The sequence below is a fragment of the Amblyomma maculatum genome, chromosome 11 (genome assembly GCF_055883805.1).
Source record: "Amblyomma maculatum isolate TAMU_Amacu chromosome 11, ASM5588380v1, whole genome shotgun sequence".
In the NCBI taxonomy this organism is placed as follows: domain Eukaryota; kingdom Metazoa; phylum Arthropoda; class Arachnida; order Ixodida; family Ixodidae; genus Amblyomma; species Amblyomma maculatum.
The window spans coordinates 72936987-72956750 of NC_139354.1; the positions used below are offsets into that span (position 1 = coordinate 72936987).

The 19764-nt window shown below is 42.3% G+C and overlaps 1 protein-coding gene across 1 annotated transcript; it reads right to left on the reverse strand.

The window, feature by feature from the left end:
• Positions 1 to 386: 386 nt before the first annotated feature.
• LOC146174157 (uncharacterized) lies at positions 387 to 17840 on the reverse strand. Its single transcript, XM_084583901.1, has 5 exons — positions 17733 to 17840; positions 15054 to 15211; positions 7484 to 7557; positions 1699 to 1782; positions 387 to 628 (listed from the first exon to the last, which is right to left on the reverse strand). Exons 2-5 carry the CDS (start codon positions 15179 to 15181, stop codon positions 495 to 497), a joined length of 420 nt encoding a protein of 139 aa, XP_084440027.1. The 5' UTR covers positions 15182 to 15211; positions 17733 to 17840; the 3' UTR covers positions 387 to 494.
• Between the last annotated feature and the right edge of the window lie 1924 nt (positions 17841 to 19764).

Sequence of the window (19764 nt, forward strand, 5' to 3'; positions counted from 1 at the left end):
AACAATGTATAGAAATTTCCTACAGTTGTGTTATCGGCAGCGGTTTTTAAAACTTTTGTTCAAACCTTTGTTCATTTTTGACGCAGTGAGCAGAAACTGTGCTGGCCACAATGATAAATTTGATGATGGCGGCGAACCAGTGAGAAGCTCGTTTCCCTGCCCAGCTTTCCCTCTAGAGTCTTTGTATTAACTCTATGGTAGCAGGTCCACACCATACCGCCATCTTGGAAACTTTGTTGAAGTCTACGGGCTGATTCAATCCAGAAATCAATCCTTTTGTGCTTGAGGAAAGGCAAATATAAATAACGAAAGAACCACAAACCAATATTATTACCGCAAGAACAGTATTTTCATTTATTGATAAGGATGTTCCTGCAAAAGGCAATGATAAGAATTTTCAAAAATTAATGTCGCTTAAACTCTACAGCCATCGGGCTTCAATCACAAATCTTCTAAAAGACGTCGACAGCTTTGGACGCGGATGGTCTTTAGGGTTAGAAATCGCACGTCTGAGGGTCGTAGATCTGGTACTTGGGAGACGATCCACAGTTCTCATCGTAGATAAATTCACAGCAGTCGTTGGGCTGCCGCAGAGTTCCCACCCGGCGCCAAAGAGAGCACCCAAACCCTGTTCAGTTGAGGTAAAATGTAAAAAAGTGCCAAAATGTGCCAATTAGTGAAGTCAATGCAAATCGATCAGTGCCTGCCGACCTCTCTGTAGGCTGTTACTTTTATCGGTAAGCGGAATCTAAACCGGCGCTTATAAAAACCACCTCCCTGTTTTGTTCAGAACGCAAAGTTTTGTGGTGATCTTTTCATAAAAGGTAAAGTATATGGTGAAGAAGAAAAGCAACAGACCCAGTGGGGGTATCCCTAATTGGAATTGGAAAGATGGCTAACTTCTCCCAAAATCTTGAATTAGCAGTTGCAATGGTGTCATGCTATTCGCATAAGTCATTATGAAAAGTTTTATGCCACAAAGTTACTGTTTTAGTGTTTTCAGCTATAGCTAACCGGCTCTATAATGGCTGACTCCTATGCCAAATTTCCCCCAGGGGAAAGATCAAGTTTGTTCCGAAATTCATGATACAAGCTTTTTTACATCCATAGTTTCACATACGCTTTCTATTAGATAGCTGGTCTTCTCATCTTGTCCTACAAAGAAGTTTCCAGTTTGCTTTCATTTCCTCGCTGTGCCCATCAACAAGATAATACCACCAATTTCCGTAAAATAATGAGCGTTTTGGGAAAATAACTATTATTTATACACGGTAGTAATGTTGAATTTCTTCCAGATTTGACCGAAGGGAATCAATGCGAGATTTACGCCTTCGTCAGGTGAACGTAGCCAGTGTCACTATTAAAATCTTTCATACTTCATGATCCCCATGACACGACTCGGTACTGTTCAACCAGCTCTCATACAGCTCTTCAAATAAAACAAGGGAGGTTTGTTGGTTCTAATGTACAGGATGCAAGGAAAATCACATATCATGTGCATCGCTATTACATGAAAACGCAGGACTGTTTGAAATACCTGCTAGAGCTTTGTTCTATAAAATGAAGTTTTCAGTTACCATAAAAATACAGAGCATGATATAATTTGCAGTTCTTAATTACATGGTAATTGTCATATTTAAAGTTAGTGGATTCAAATACGAGTGCAATTCACAATCCTTTATACCTTGCTTTACTCACCGTTTTCAACGTAGCGATGACGAATCACAAGGCAGCTTGAACAGTCAATGTATATTGAATAAAAGTCTTCGAGAGGGACACTTTCTGGAGAGACAAATTGAAAAAGAAATATAGCACATTGAACAGCTTTCACAAATCAGCTTTATTTCAAAAAGTGTTTCGTAATGCGTTGCTTTCAGAAGCACCTTAATGAGAATCACTGCGAATGCTTACTTCTGATTACACCAGTGTACATGCAATAGAAACTGACGCGATACCAGTTCCTTTATCTTTCTCCATCAAATGATACATTCTATCAATGCATGTCCTGCGTCATATTGCAGTCCTCTGTATACCTAAGCAATTAAATTATACATCAACCCGAAAATGTCTTGTGTGTCTGCTACTATCCTGCTATAGTTAGGTTCTTTCCAGAGCATATTTATTACGGGTTCACAGAAGCATCATGATTCACTAAGCTTTGCGTTAAAGTTTGCGAAGTATATATAAAGTAATTTTGATTAAATATGTCTGGTTCGCGCCTGTAAATAGGCTGCACAAATGTGTCCAATATTTCATTACGATGCCAGAAAATGGCCACACAGAGCTTGAAGAACAAGAATAACTCGCTCCCGCTCCTTCTGGGTGAACAGTCAGTATCGTTTGTACGATCACAGCGATTCCTGGATGTTATGATTGACAGTAATCTCTGTTAGTGCAGCAACGCACTGCACTGCAGCACTGCAGCATCACTACAGCAACGCAGGTTTTAGAATCATGGCGACAACACGATAGCGCAGCAAGTGCCGGTCTATGGTTCTACTTGAAATAGCCTACGATGAAGGAGCGTTATGCTACTATTTACCGGTGCTTCAAAGATTATATCAAAAAGCTAGACGATTCTTAAAACCGCACGTAATAACTGCTTGCGGATAGGCCTTGGATCCCAAAGGGATACTCTGCATCAGGAACACTTGCAGAAGCTAGATGTCTCCCGCTTGATGTTATTGCCGTACAAGAAACTATGAGTACCCATGTCCGACATGTCCTAAATGGAAAGAAGCATTTCGTGCATGGTGTCCACCTAACTCACTGCAACTGTGACTTTAGTCAAGCTGTACAGTTCTGCCCCTCCCTACAATTATTCAGCCATGAAATCTACTACCTCTAGCCTTTCTCCCATGGACACTATCGTCTCTAAAGTTGAATACGTCTGTTCCCGGTGTGGATGTGAACAGCTTCGTGCCACCGGCAGCACTGTTACAAGCCGCTGACAGCTCAGCTCCATGACATTAAAACGTTTATTTCCTATATCATGCGCCAAACCCTCGGACGATGTATTATCTTCACTGATTCAACAGCATCTCCGCAAATCCTATATAACCTGCTGAAGAAAAACAATCATAATCCTGTTTTCTTTGAAATCAAGGATATACATGATTTGGCTATTGCTGCAGGCCGCTGCATACCATTTTAGTGGAAACCAGCTTCCTGTAGCATAATTGCGAATGAAAAATCAGATGAAGCGGACCGTAAAGGCCACCATTATCACACATACATTCGGACTTCATTCACGAAATTTGATGGATCCAAACTGGCTAAACAATTTTGATTTTGAAGCCAAGTATCGACTTTAGAGTTTGCCGACCAATCACTAACAGTATCTTTACTCAATGGGCTCACATCTATGATCAAAGCTACCTCTGAAATTTCCTCGCCAACTACACTGACTTCGCCACAACTGTGAATCTACAAATGACTTCCAATACCATTTCGGTCAAATTAACAGTACACACTGTATTAAATGTGGCTCTATTTAAACTGTGGAACATATCCTGCTTGAGTGCCCTACGTACGCTGACAAGTGTCCGTACTATTGAAAAGCTCTTCCCAGTGCTTTTAAGATTGGATAGTGTTTTAGGTCACTTAGCCTCCCTTGGCAACAAGACTCGCAATGACCTGTTTATTTACTTATTTGAAAGAGATTGTGCTTCTTAACAAACTCTATATTCACCCTGCATGTTACCCTCAGACATTTTTCATGCTGCGAACTCTATAAGCACATTTGTCGGGTGAGGCATTTCATCATTTCATTTTATACCATTACTCCACAATGCACCTTACAGCGCATTTAATGGCCGCATTTTATCTCCCCCTTCACGTCTGTTATTTTCTTCACCGTTCATTTTCAATCTTTCACTGCACAGTTCCCCTTCCTATGCTAAGTAGTATGCGAGCTAAATCCAAATGTCGGCTAAATTCACTGTTTTTCAGTAATGGGTACCTCTCTCTCTGACTTCACACACACATAACCCCAATGTTAAAGAACAATCTTTCTATTTTTATTATATGGTCGCAGTTTTACTTATTATACTGATGATACAAATCAAATAGAATGAAGCCAGAGGTCAATGAAAATGATTTATTGTTTGAGAGAGATGGCGCCAAATATTCGACAAGTGTTCGTGTCAAGGACTGTTTCAGCTGTTGCGGAGATTTGGCACTGTCAGTGAGATAACGCTTGACATTAAAATGCTTGCTGTAGAGTCCTGTCTTTATCTGTTCCGTTTTGGCATTTTATAAACGTAAAACGGCCATTATGGGCTTGCTGTATATTTCATCTCATGATATACAAACTAAAATCTCATGATATAAAAACTAAAACAAACAAAAGTGTTCTCAAACGTAGCGTCACTTGCAGTTGTTAGCTACAACATGGGAAGGACGTAGAATGAATATTATTTTAAACAATTTGTTTACAAATATCTTTGGCAGGAAAACTGCTCAATGCTCAGTTTTAGAAGCGATTAGGCACTCTTTTGAAAAGCTCCAAAATTGAGTGAAACATATTTCAGACAAGGGTGGATTCTCGCTCACTTCCACATACTCGACTACCATGTCATCCTGAGCTTTCGTCAAATATATCTTTTTTTTTAAGAGGAGTGCTGAGAGGCCTATTTGATGCTTAGGACTATCACTTGAGGCTACTTCGCTCCTACGCAGCATAGCTATTCTTTGATTGCAACATCCTGCTTGATGTATTTACTTAAGGGCCTCGAATATCCGGCTCCTGACATTATGAACGAGAACAGATAAGAAAGCCAGAGCTTTTATTGCTCAGCCTGATGGACAATGCGAAGACAATCTCAGAAAATATTGGCTTTGGTGTGTAGGCTGCTTGTGCTTTGACCGTCTTCAGTTTCATTAAAACAACAAAGTGTTAAAAATGAGGACCCCGATTGATCTATGGATTTCTCCTTTGGGTTTCTGTCGTTTAAACAAGCTGCCCAAAGGAGTGTTGAAGAAGATTTAGAGAACAATTAAAAATCGACAATTACAAGCTATGAAGCTTGAAGACACGGAGCCCTAATATGTCTTCTCTGGTTTTATAAAAAATCTATAATAGAATTTTATTTATTTATTTTATTTGAAAATACTGCAGCCCCTCAAGGGGCTATAGCAGGAGTGGGTACAAAAATGTGGAACAATTCCACGCATACAAAAGTACATACAAGCATTACAAATATAAACGCTAGAAAAACAACATACAATGCTACGACTCAATTGCCCACGCAAAATCAGAGATTGATAGTGCACGAATGTTGCCATCCAAAGAATTCCTCGCAGCTGTTTTCAAGCATTTTGTTGTCAGCGCGCTTTATTATAGGACGAAACTGACGACTCGATATTTGGAAAAATTTCGGGCTCCTTCCGTCGTGTCTCATTTTACGCCTAAAAGCCACAATAAAGCTATGCGTTAAAGAATTTTATTTTTTTAATTAAGGAGTTTACCCCTAAAACGTTTGATCATATTTTACTTCTGTTAATCGTAGAAGAATGTCCATGCGGAAATACTAGTGAACGTTCAAATTCAGGCATGTTATTGGTGCGCTTTCTCAGCTATTTCAGTGTGAATCAGCATTTATATGCTTCTGCATTATGTACTTCTGTGTAACAGCGGATGCATATCCGATGGAGCCGTGCTGGGCAGGCTTCTCCACCTGCCACCGGTAAAATGTAAACATGGATCTCACACAGGTTAATTTGTGCCCAATACACCGCCTTCGTAGTGAGTTCACTGAATTCAGGCCCCTGCCACACAAGCAAGAACGTCGCAGCCTCGACCATCGATCTCTCAAAAAATGGCCACAGATACACCGCCCCGGCTGCCATCCTCTACCACATGCCGAAAACACTGCCATCGTTTTAGGGCGACGCTTAGGAAGATATGGAAGATTGTCTAGATAACGTCCACCGGCGTTTCCACTAAAACCGGGACCAGAAACGAGTGTAAGCTCTATAACGTGCATCTAGCTTTCGAAGAGTGTACTAGGTTTGGTTCTAGAGCCACCAGAGCACCCTGTACCCACTGGAAAAATTTCGCTGCAATTTTCAAAGCAGGTTCCCCAATGCAGACCACCAGGATAAAGATGAAGCTGCTTTGCACTCCCGTTACGAGCCAACGAAAAAAAGCGTCCGCATGTGTGGGGAGGACATGACGTGTCTCTTCAAGCACGCCGACCTCTACATGGTGCAGAAGAAGCTGTGCCACTTAATGCCTGGGGTAAACCAAGACCGGTTCGCGAGAATTGCGCGCAGTCAAGAAATACTGTAGCGCTATTTCTTACGGAGGCGACAACCATGGAACGACGCTCCTTCAACGAGGGCGCCAATAACATTCGACTCGCGTTTTTGTGATTATCCATAGGGAGCGATGCGGCCATTTCACGTGCCCATTTCACGTGTGATTGCTTTTCGTGATACTGGTGCAGACTATTCATTGACGAGAAAAGTAATGACGCCTTGATCTGGCCTTAGCATTCGCACAACTCGAGGTCACCTAATTACCCCGGCCTGGAGGTTCACAGCCCAGATTGCTATCTGCAGTTTCGAATATGTTATAGAATTCGTATTTTTGTGCGAATGTTGGGGGGATTTGATCCTCAACCTCGCCTTTCTACAGGACAGCGGGGCTGTAATCGACCTACACGAAACGCTTGTGACGTTCTCGTCGAAACAGGCCATGGCCCCAGTAGCACAGTTGTTCCAGGAATCAGCGCTCTGCGTATTGTAGATGACGGCATGCTGTAAGAACAGCCCACTGTCATTATACTAGTGAGGAACGACTTGTTTCACGACTTCAAAGCTGCCGCCAATAGCTATCTTTCGCATTTAGTAAAGAATGGAGTAACTATCGTAGGCACTCTGATCCAGCTGCAGGAAGGTTGTGCGAGTGTTTTCATCAGAAATTTCACATGTGCGATGCAGCACCTCGCCATAGTGACTGCGCACGATGTGGGTGGGTTGCATAATTTGTTCCCAGAAGAGACAAATCTACACAACGATGCTGCATAATCCAACATCCCTTACAAGGTTAAAATTCACCCGGGCTTGTCATCTGATCACAAGATCATCTCGTCCCTGCTATCTAATTTGGAAGGTTCCTTCCAGACGAGCCTCAAGGTCGTATTTTACTCCTACAGCCAAGCATAGCGTCATCACGAACGCAATCATGCCATCCCTTTTCCAGAATCCAAAACGCTTTTGCTTAAAACATTGAAGGCCATAGAAGGCCAGTCAACAGAATGCTTTCAGCTTATGTTATCAGCTTTTAACGACTGTTACAATACAGTGGAATCCAACAGGACGCTTCGGTCTGAAGACAAAACTAGCTTTTCCCTCTGATTAGGCGGCATAATGATCAATTTGGCCATGTAAAATAAATCTCTATTTAAGTTTTAGATGAATTTTAGATTCATTTTAGAGTTTAAGAATAAATATTTCATAGTTGTAGCTTCATACTCACCGTCGTCAGGGGTGAACTTGGTAAGGTCCTTGCCTGTGTAACAGGGCGAAGACGTCAGATGAAAGATACCACTCCTAGGACATATAAAAGGCAAAAGTTCACCGTCTTGTTTTCCGCATGAGGCTATTTTGATTTGAAGCTCAGCCAGGTGACTTCGCATAATATTGTTTAAAACTTTCATCAGCCTAAAGCAAAATAGTGTGTTCTGCAGATACAATAACTCAAACATTCCGGCGTAGTGCGCAGCTTTATTTCATGCAGCGCATATAAGCATGCGAACTGAGCTTAAGATAGCACTTCATATAAAAATGAACAAAGATTCAAACACACTTTTTTTAGGCATTAATGCAGCGCAACGACAATACAGACGCTATCTGAGGTAAATGTTCATTCAAATATGTTTATTATGAAAACGGCGCCGGACCGAATGTTAGTAAGGGCCACTGTAAGAGTGTTTAGAATATATGTATATTGTTTCCTATAACTATCAACACGCATTTGAGGCTCAGAAAGTTTAGTAATTTACGCCATACAACTGAGAATATGACCGCATGCACTAAGAATATTGCAAAATAATAGAAATGTCTTTACGTCTTAGTTTTTTTTTCGCTCATTCACACATATTATGAAATAGATAAATTATCCACATAACCTGATTTATTTCCTACTAAGTCTTAATCAAAAACACAAACACACTTTTCAAACAACACCAATCAAAAAAGTTGAGCTAGTAATAGATGCGGCAAAAATACTCGATTCAAAGATTGTATTTAAACAGTAGAGCTTTGTTGATCTATATAGCGCGTTGCACAATTAAAGGCGCGATGTAGGATGTTTCTCCCAGCTAAACCGCGGAATAATCGCAGTTCACATTTCGCACAGAAATGGCATTTTGTAGTTAGTAATTTTAATATCAAATTTGGTTGGGGTACTTGCCTGAATCAATCAAAAGAAGTCGGATGTTCTTACTATGTGCGCAGGCGGCGAAGCTAAAAAAACCATCGCCCCATCGTTAACACCAGAGGTGACATCTTGTGCTGTTTCCCCCCACTGTCACAACAAGGCAACAGGCGGCGGATGGTTGTCGCACAAAATGGCGCCACAGATGTTGCTGGAGCGATGGTTTCTTTTCACTCGCCGCCACCACATACGGTAAGAACACCCGACTTCTTTTGACTGAATCAGGCAAGTACCCAAACAATTATGGTATTAAAGAATACTACAGACATGGCATTTCTGTTCGAAATTCGAACTGCGAGGATTCTACAGTTTAGCTGGGAGAAGCATTCTACATCGCGCCTCTAATTGTGCAGCACGCTATACAGCGCAAAAGAGAAGACAGAGATGAGAGGGACACCACATCACTGTCCCCTCTTTTGAGCTCTAGTAATGGATCATCGCAGTACACCAACTCAGCCAACTGCTTTTGTAGAACTCCATGCTGTACTGGGAAGATGAATAGTTCAATATACGCTTTCCTATACTAGGCTTGCTTGTATACAGTGTCCACGCGGCAAACCTAGACTAGTCGCGCTATCTTGCGCAGCTAACTCTCACTAGAATTTTCCTTCTGTCGCTTTAACGCCACGAAATGGCGGCACGTGTCCAGAAGTAGTGGTATACTCGTGTATGAATGATCATAGTGGTTTTGTGTTCCACTCGTAAGCTGCCAGCTAATTTGCTACGCCTATTTTTTGCATATTGCTAAGCGGCTATGAGGTCACATAATGATACCATCACCGGCGAATTCTGCAAAAGTGCTGCTCCAAATCGCCAAAAAAACTTTCGCCAAGAACGCGACCACCTTCTGAATCTAGAGGTGTAAACGCTAACCACTGAATACCAGACTCTCTCATATGTGGTGATTTTATGTAGACGCTAAAAAACCGCAGTGATTACCAGTCTTCATGCGCGAACTACTTCGGATCACAATGGCTAATAAATCACTTCCACCACTACCATTAGTCTGGCTTGTATTGAATATATCTTTGCAGCACAAATCAATGTGGGCAGCATAAACTGTGTTACTTCAGTTTTTCACATGCCGCTCTTCGCCTTCCTGCGCGATAACAGATCAACACACATGTGATTAAAACTAAGTTTGCTCGCATTCTTTACTTTTCTTTAGCCGGCAGAACATGGGCCAGCACGCGTGCGTTTCTGAAGTGGAATAATCTACCGGAGCACGGATTTGTCAGCAAATTTTTTATTTTTTTTTAGTATTGCTGGTCTCCCCCTAGGTTGAAAACCAATCGTGAGGGCAAAGCGCCTAGAATAGACTGCAGAAACAAACGGAAACTAGTTGCGCTAACTATATATTTTAATTGATTTATGCATTATTAATGCTATAGAAAAAAATCCTTGGGGGCAATTTGTTTCACTAACCGACGATGAGGCGAAAGCCTCTATCGCGCGCTTGTCCGACGCTCATCACTTCGCCACCTCTTGCTTTCTGTTTTCATTAGCACCTTCGCGATGCCGCGATAACATATGCTACCAGCCAACATATTGTTATGTGGTGTGTGATGCTGGCATTCAGCAAGTGAAGAACGAAATGTATGTGCGTGTGGACGAAGACGAAGTTGTTGAGTTAACGGTTAAGCGGTGTCCATCAATTCCAGAGTGGTGTTGCCTATGGGGCGTGAGATCCACTCGTAACATCTTTGGTGGAAGTGAAATAATCGATCCCGTACAACAGGCTGGATCTCCGCAATGGACGCCACGTCGATACCGTCACCATGTCCACAGACGCCACTCCCTCTATGGCCGCCGCCACTGCTGTCGTCATGGCTCAACCCCGGGACTCCGGCAACTTTTGCGAGACCGATGACGTTGATGTGGGCGACTGCTTGGCCCTCTGCGAGCGAGTAAGCAAGCACAACCGCTGGTATGCAACACTCATGCAGGCAAATGTCTTATGTTACAAGTGGAAATCACGCACCAGTTGGCAACATCACCCTGGAATCAATGGACACCGTTTACCAGCACAACTCAAGACTCAACGTCGTCTTCGTTGACACACAAAAACACTTCGTTCTTCACTTGCTGAATGCCAGCATGGTACAGTTCAGTTCAGTCGTTCAGTCGTGAACCGAAACTTCGTGACGCTATGGACCATATCACGCCACGCTCTCCGGTCTCTCACTATCTTCCTAATATCACATAACGTCATCAGCAGCGCCTCAAGAATGCCATCTAACCATCGCGTTCGCTGCCGGTGACCCTCTACCTTTCCCAAAATGAAATATTTCTCCAGCGACTCCTCTCCTCTCATCAGATGACAAAAGTAGCTGAGCTTTAACTTTAGAATATGGTCCTCCAATGAGCAATCAGGGTTTATGGTCGACAATATCGAATGATTTGATATTCTGGCAGTGCAAGGAACTCTCATGAGTATCCGCCAGCACCACAATTCAAACGCGTCAATTCGTCGGCGGTGAACGTTCTTCACAGTCCAACTCTGGAATCCACACATTACAACTTTAAAAACAATAGCACGAGTTATGCGGATCTTGGTTGGCAGTCTGATGTCTCTGCTCTTTGCTAGGCGGTCAAGGCTAGCCATGGCTCTCTTTCCCAGGAGCAGGCGTCACCTAGTTTCATGGCTGCAGTCTCCTTTTGGGGTAATCTTGGAGCCTAAGAAGAGAAAATCTGTCACAGCTTCTACTTCTTGTCACTTGATGCTACAGGACTTGATAGGGCAAGACGCCATGATCTTTGTATTTTTAATGTTCAGTTTAAGCCCAAACTTCTCACTCTCTTCTTGTACGCGCATCAGAAGCCTCTTGAGCTCTACTTAACTCTCTGCCATTAAAGTGGTATCATCTGCATATCTTATTCTGTTGATACGTTTTCCAGCAATCTTCACTCAAGCTGAAGACTCGTCCAGAACGGCCTTCCTCATGATGCACTCAGCATATAGGTTACATAGGCAGGGCGACAGTATATAGCCTTGCCTCACTCCTTTCTCGATCGAAAACCAATCAGTAAGACCATGCCCAGTTCTGACTGTGGTCTCTTGCCCTTCATACAGGTTCCTGAGGAGACAGATGAGGTGAATTGGAACTAACATTTCTTGGAGAGCTTGCCACAATCTGCCATGATCTACGCAGTTAAATGCTTTCGCATAATCAGTACAGCAGAAGTAGATGGGTTTCTGGAACTCTCTTGCTTTTTCCATGATCCAGCAAAGGTTGGCAATTTGGTCTCTAGTTCCTCTACCCTTGCGAAACCCAGCTTGCATGTCCGGAAGCTCCCGATCCACATACTGCTGCAGCCTACCTTGGATGATTTTCAACATCACCTTGCTAGCATGCGAAATAAGCGGGATTGTGCGGTAGGTGAAAGAATCTTTGGCGCTGCTTTTCTTTGGATTGGGGATTTAAACTGACCTCGTCCAATCCTGTTGCCACTGCAGGGTTGTCCAAATTTGCTGACATAATGTATACAGAATGTTTACAGCGTCATGTTTGGTGTTTTGAAGCAACTCAGCTGGAATGCCATCAATTCCACTAGCTTTGTTCTTAGCAAGCCTGGCTAAGGCCCATTCAACTTCACTCTTCAGGATGCTCGGCTCGAGCTCTGTAATCACAACCGTCTTATGTTGGGTTTGCACATCCGGGTTCTTCTTGTACAGTTCTTCTGTGCATTCCTGTCACCTCTCTCCTTTATCTTTGAGGCTTCACTGAGGTCCCTGTCTCTTTTGTCTTTTATTACGCCTAGCTTAGCACAGAAGCTTCCTTTGATATCTTTGATTGTCTTATACACACCTCTTGTGTTCCTCATTTGCCTGTTGCCCTCAGCTGCTTGGCACTGTATGTTCAGGAAGGCGTTCTTGTCTCTCTTTGCTATTTTCTGAAAATCCGCATTGAGAAACTTGTATCTTTCTCTTCCCCCATAACTTTTGTCTTACCCCTTTCCTCAGCTATTTGCAAAGCCTCTTTAGGTAACCAGTTTTCTTTCTTGCAGTTTTTTGCTTTGGAACTACCTTAGTAGCAACTTCTTGTTTTATATCACCAACATCAGTCCACATCTCTTCAGGCTCTTTTTCTTCTAGAACTAATTCTTGAAATCGAATTCTCACTTCAACAGCATATTTTGATGGAATCTGATTCAGATCATACCTGAAAGGCCTTCTAGTTTTCTCCGTTTTCCTCAATCAAAGTTTAAGCATGGTACACCACATAACAATATGAAGCCCCGCTTTATTCGTATCGTGTGAACGTGCCTGCGTGGCCTAAGGATACCGGGAATGCAAGGTCTTGGCAGGCTGACTCTGATATCACATTCCCAAATAAAGGAGAGCCCCGAGTTGACAGCTCCTTCCAGCCAAATGTAATGTCAGAACGCCCTACTTCCAGTTAGTGCTCTGCTATGTCAGCTGCAAGCTACCGTCTCCCATATAACGAAATTGTTACGGACGGACGGACAAAAACAGCGTGCGGGAGCCATTAAAGGCTATCGCCTTAAAATATTTGCCGACTAAAGAAAGCGTTGCATGGGAGCCCATATATACAGATTGTGCAGTGTCAGAGCAGTTAACAGATCCCCAGGTGGTCGAAATTATTCTGAAGCTTCAAGTATGGCATCCCTTTATCTCTTTAAACTTTCACTCCCTCCTTTTCCCTTCCCTTACCCGCATTCAGGTTTTTCGGACAAGAATTACTGCACCTTCAATTTCCTGTGAAGCAAATATTATTATTACAAATCGGCATCGTTAGAATAAAATATTAACTTGAAGGCTTGTTTCCAAATATGAGGTACTCATACGCTCAAAGTTTGATCGCAGTCGTCCGTTCATAGAATTTTACGAGAACTTTATGAGGGAGTAAGAGTTCTGAGGTGAAGAAAGGATCTCCCTGAACGGATAAAAAAGCCGATCTTCCTAGATCGAGCGGGAGTTTTTTTAGTTCCAAGATCAGAATTATACAAAGGATTATGCGTACGGGCCTAAATATCAATTACAGGATGTGAATTAAAAAGATGGAAGAGCGTATATTAATGCTTTAGGTTTAGTTTATGGGGCTTAATGCCCCAAAGCGACTGACACACATCAGTCGAAGGCTCCAAAGAAACTCCACAGAAACCTTTGACTCAATAGTTCTACATCTACTTTGTGCAATCCCCAGTTCAGTTACCCCCTTGAGCGGGTGCGCAGTATTGAGCTCCCGAAAAAGTATCGCGTATGAGGATAGAACGATTGCGATATCTATTTTTGTGGCCGACTCAGTTCCGCATGGGCGCTGCGGCACCCAATGTACAAAAAGCGCTGGGAGATACGAACGGTACGAGATTCTTTAAAAAGAAGAGCCGACAACCACCCCGTTACTGTTTACCACACAAATCGTACGAAAAAGTGCTCCGTAATTTATTTATTGTGTTATTTTTGTCTTCTTCCTTGGAGCGCGATGGCGGCCAGAACGCGCCAGGAGGTGGAAAGCAACAACCGCGCGTGAGCACGTAAACACGAGCTCAAATGCAGCGCGCAACAGACGACGCGGACGCACAGCGCGGAGGTTTTGAAAAGGTCTCTTCGCAGGGCGCTGGCGCATAGAGCGGCGTTTTGCCCTTTGGCACAAGTTGTATCTGTAATCGATAGATATTCCCATCTTCTTGAACAAGCTAAACTGTTCGCAGCGAAACTACGAACATGCACGTTACAAACGTTGTGAAATAATAATGCGGACAAATTCTTTATCCTAATTGCGCCATTTGTTGCCTCAAAAGGCACATTCCTACAAATTAAGGTTCATTAGTTTCGACGTTTTTTTATCGAATTCAGGATATTGTTTCAAGACACGTTTAAAGTTGTTATTGGCTCATTAAAATGATATCCGAAGGTACAACTGATGTCAGGTGGAACTTTTGTACATTTTGAACTTATAAAATGTGTATCTCGTTGCACTAAAAATTGCATTACACGGCGGTAGATGTAATTCAGCGAGATTCCCGACGAACATTTTTTTTTTACCGATTGACAGGGAGCTCTATTTTATACAGTGAATTTTGCCAAAAAGTTCACGTTCTTAAGTAGTTGATGTTGCACAGGCCTCGCTCTTCCGCTGCCTAGCGCAGTGTGAATGGCTTTGATGCGAGATAACTTTTTCATTTCCTGTCTTTCATTGATTTAAAGCACGTCAGCCGGACGCTGTTATAAGGAAATATTTTCTCGTGGCAGTGCTTTCGATCTAGTGATTTCGCGGTTATATTTTAAGGCAGCTAAATTTAATCCACAAGTTAGCTTTGTTAGTGCACTGCAAACGAATTTCAACGGTAAATCAATTCCTTAAGAAAACAATGCGTCAACAAAAAAAGAGTCAAACGTTTCTACAAACGCATGACAGGCCGATCGCTCTAAAATAAATAAAAACCGGAGAGAAAAATTAGCTCTCAGCTTGTGGTACATTTCATCACTGTCGACGGTTATATACTCGTTAGCTAAATATGAGTGTGTTTGTCGCGAGTGTGTTCATTTGTTTGATAGTTTCAATCCTACGCTGTATTGTACGCTACGAGCTTTTTCGTTGCATAACGTAGTGTGTTTCGGAAGATGAGGCACAAATTTACTTACGTGGAACCATTGTGTCCAAAAGTGAAAACAACTGGACTCGTAAAATTTTCATATTTTCCGTATCTTTGAAGTTTCAGGCACTTGGAAGAGCCACCAAAATCAGGGTCAGCGAAGTAGTTTCTGTACATGCAGATCCATTCACCTGTATCAGGGTAGCACTAGAAAAAGTGGGAAAAAAAAACATTTTTTTTTCTCTGTGAAGAAGCTTGTATTCAAACCTTACTGGTACGTTAACGTATTTATGTCTGAGCTTGATACGTCATGGGATCAAATGTGCTACGCTGCAAATAAACTGAAGCAGGTCGTCCTTACAGTTTTTGAGAACTACGTCCTCAGTTTCAGATTGACAAGCCGCTCATGCATTCCGAGTTGCCTAATGTTCGTACTGAAGTCACCGCACTAAATAGTTTTTCCTCCAGCTATAAGTTTTTTGAAAACGGTGTAGAGTTTTCCTTTGAAGAGGTTACATAGCTGTTGTTCTCGAATTAAGACAGCACTTTTATTTCGGATTTGGGCAGACAAGCATGACTCTACTTATCATTTGTTGCCTAGTGCCAGCCTGACGTTCAGTTATTACGGAGGAGTGGGTGACAGGGAAAGACAGTCTACAGCAATGCATTGTACATTGAGTCGCGGGAAGGATGACGAGATAATACAACATGTACAAAGCAAAAGTAAATATTTACGACAATTTGAAACACTGCTTTGTGTTATGCAATGCATTCAGGAAAAAAAAGAAGTATGACACTCGACCGCATTTGCATCTCGGTCGTTCTAAGCAGGAAGAGTTCGACAATGGGGCTCTATCCAAGTTGATGTACATAAATAGTTCCGCAAACTTTTTTAAGCTAGAATGGGCTCGAAGCGAGGTGGTTGACTGAAAACAACCCATTTTTGTCTAAAGCTCTTACGGTAAACCAAGAAAACTTTTATTCTTTCGAGATGTGATGTCGCATGCATTGTCTCTAAATTGACAGCCTGTAAAAGTGCGGATGGAGATCAGTGTCACATATAACACTTATAAACAAACGTGACACATTAAACCTGGACTTATTCAGGTTTAATATGTCAATGGATACAATTTCGCAGCTCCCATAGAGCTGCGAAGTTTGTATCCAAGTAGCCCGATTTCTGTTGGAGATTTTTCAGGGATTCCCCTTATATATTCAAGTTGTTTCGCAGCTTTTTTTGCCATGTGATATGGTCGTTTTATTTCAAGTAAGATGTAATTACACTTCTATGTATTTATAATTGATAACATAATTAAGGTGTTGCTATCTGTATTTTGGTGTAAGTGCAAAGGATTCATTTTCCACGCTAAAGTCATTGCTACTGTTTTTTTTATAATTCATGCACATTTTCGATGCAGAGCACTAGGCCTGAATGCTAAACAAATTTATATTTATTAGCTCCTGATGGTCTTGGCAATTAGGTGTAAAGCAATAATCGGCGAACAGACGTATATTAACTGATGTATCGTGAAAGATGTCATTTATAAAGGGCAAAGAAAACTGCAGCCACGACCAAGATTTAAAATGCAAGGGCTCAATCCTAAACAAAAAGGCGTCCGTGGGCTGTGTGATGTCAGTGCGCGTTAAAGAAGCCCATGTGGACGAAAATATTCCGAAGCCCTCCACTACTGGACCTCTTTCTTTGCCTCTCTTCTTTGACTCCCACCTCCCTTCCTCTACTAATGGGGCGTTACAGGTGTCCACCCAGAAGAGCGAGAGATACATGCACCTTTCCTTCCCTCTAAATCAATTAAAAATTTATCTTGACTACGCGAGGAAGTTACATCACCGTTACTGTTTAAATAGCCAGATGTTATGTGCACAACGTCCTTACATAAATTAATGTTCGGCTAGATTTTGTGTGCATTAACCCAAAGAACCTTTTAGCACTAGTTTGAACCTCGGGTGGCCAGTCATCAGGAAACAATTTTGAACTATATAATGCAACTCCCCTATCTCGCGTGGACCAAAATCATGAATTTTTATGCGCCGACAGACAGACAGAAGTCACAAACATGACAGGTAAGAGATTACGCTTTTCAAAGTAATAGCCCCAGCACAGAAACGGGTGCGATACCAGGTTGTACAGAAGAAGAGGCAGAAGTGATGCCACCAATACATTCTATTCGACGACTGCATGCTAGTTGCGCGGCTAGCCATGTAAGCAGTAAATCGTTTTTAAAAATACGTTTAAGCTTCTAAAGCTGTTTTAGTGAAACAAGCTGTCCCAAATCCAGAAAAACCGTGTCGACTTAGCTACACCTATCCAACGCTGCAGCAAGATGACAAAGTTTCACACATGTGTGTTACAGGTAAGCGTTTTCGGTGGGTAACAAGCTGTTGGCCATCAATAAAGTTATGCTATGCAGAAATAGACATTTATGATAATATAACGTGTTCTCAGGTGCCTTCAAACATAGTGCATAACGAGAAAATAGGTATGTACGAGAAAAAAAAAACTGCTGGGTGTTCTTGTTATTTAAGTGGCATTAGCATGTTTCCAGTTGTGATTGCGACAATGATTGATAAATATCAAACAGGAATACTTTGCGCACTATTTTTCTTAAAGGAAAAAAAAGCCAGCTGGAATGCATCAATGTCCGGCGGCTTTTAACATCTAATTTGGCAGCAGCAGTGGCGGAGATAGAACATTGCTGAACACCGTTACCTGTATCTTGCAGGACCATCATCACGCGAAGTTTCATCGCCTGCCTGCCTGACGCCTGTCTACCGCTCGTCACCGGCTGCTTGCTGCTTACCTGCCGCACTGTGGTACTGCAGCACCCTGACACTCACATGGAACCTACCGATTCAGCTGCTCTCGATGACGTCACGACGGCTACAGCTATAAATTCGTCGACAGCGACCGGCCTCCCGCATTGGCAGCAGTGGCGGAGATAGAACATTGCTGAACACCGTTGCTTGTATCTTGCAGGTTGGTTGCTGTTTTGTCTACTTGCTATCCTTTGCTTTCCCCTTTGAAACTTATCCCGACAAATCTGCTGCCACAAGCATATTTTACTCGTCCTTTCTGCTTGATAGTGTGCGAACTGATATTCACTAGGTGAATAATCTCGGCCGCGTGTGCAGGGCGAACATCTGCTCACAAATATCACTGAAATTTCGAAAGAGCTCGTTAAGCTGTTCGAAGACTTAAAGCGAGAATTAAAACAAGAATTCAAAGAATTAAAAGAAGGGTTCGAGCCAGACCTCAGGAAATTTGATGTACGAGAAATAAAGAATAGCTTAGCATTCCTAAATGAAAGCTACGAGGAAATGAAACCATTGGTTAGCATTGTTGAATAGGAAAATGCAGACCTCAAGAAATGCGTGACCAGTCTGCAAGAGGAACGTGGTGATTTGCGCTTGCTGTTAAAGCAGCATGACATTCGACTCCTGAAAAACGAACAGCACTCCAGATGTTTCAATATTGAGGAGACAGCGGTACCTCAATCTGAAAAGGAGGATGCTCTAGAACTAACCAAGAAGCTCGGCAAAGCCATTGGCGTTCCTCTTGATGATGCTGACGTTGAGGCATGCCATCGAGTTCGAACAGAAATTCTACTGCACCAAACATTGTCGTACAATTGGCACATAGAGCTAAACGCGACCTTTTTCTTGAAAAGGTTAAGAAGCAAAGACTTACATCAGAAACATTGGAAGTCGAGCCAAACGTCTCGATTTTTGTAAATGAGCACCTTTCTCCCGCAATGAAATGGTTATCTGGAGCGGCAAATGCGCGAAAGAAAGAACTTGGCTGAAAGTATGTGTGGACGCGGCAAGGAAAAGTTTACGCCCGGAAAGCAGATGGTACGCCAATCGTCTCTGTTGAGCACATCAATGACCTGTCCAAGATCGCTTAGACGAATTTTTAAATTGTCTGTTTTTGACCAAACTTTTTGTAGGTGGTTCTTCGGCCATCTGAAGTTAAATCTACTGCAATAGGAAAATACCCGGAATTATCTCTGTTCCACCAAAATGTTCGATCAATAGCTAGCAAGGAGGATGAACTAGCGATCTTGCTTGACACTTTCCGCATATCGTTTTCTTTTATCATGCTCACAAAAACTTGGTACACCAAGGATTCGCTGGTGTAAATTCTACCTGGCTATCAGTCTTTTTGTCGAAGTCTTGACAGGCGAGGGGGCGGCGTCTCTATTTTAATGAAAGAAAATATTATCTGTGAAGAAGTGGCTGAATTCTGTGCAGTCACTGCAGACTATGAAGTGCTTACCTTGCGCACATAAAAATGTCTACTGCGTCTTGTATCGACCGCCCGCCGGCGATTTCGACAACTTTCTTCATTTCCTTGAACATTTATTCGGCTACGTGATGGACAATAGGATAGATCTTTACTTAAGAGGAGATATGTAAATATGCTCGTGCCAACACACTCCCAAAAGAAGCTATCCAACACCATAGACGCGAACGGTTTTTGGAACGCAATAACAAAGCCAACTCGTGTTACCCCAGATAGTTCCTCCATTTTGGGACGTATTTATCACAAATAGTAATGCAGATTTAGTGAAAGCAAGCGCTGTATGCACTGGCCTTATTGACCATTTCGGAACGCTATTGCTAGTTTGGAAACCCCATCAAGTTAGTACAAAAGTGAAGCAAACAAAATATATGCGAACAATGAATGAAGGCAAACTTCAGTCTTTTCGTCGTGCTTTTGGTAACGAAGCATGGAACTCTGT

Coding starts and splice junctions, on each gene's coding strand:
- LOC146174157 (XM_084583901.1), bottom strand. CDS start 15,181: ATGTACAGAAACTACTTCGCTGACCCTGATTTTGGTGGCTCTTCCAAG. Junction 1,783..7,483: donor CAAGTTCACCCCTGACGACG/GTGAGTATGAAG, acceptor TTGTCTCTCCAG/AAAGTGTCCCTCTCGAAGAC. Junction 629..1,698: donor TCATCGCTACGTTGAAAACG/GTGAGTAAAGCA, acceptor TCAACTGAACAG/GGTTTGGGTGCTCTCTTTGG.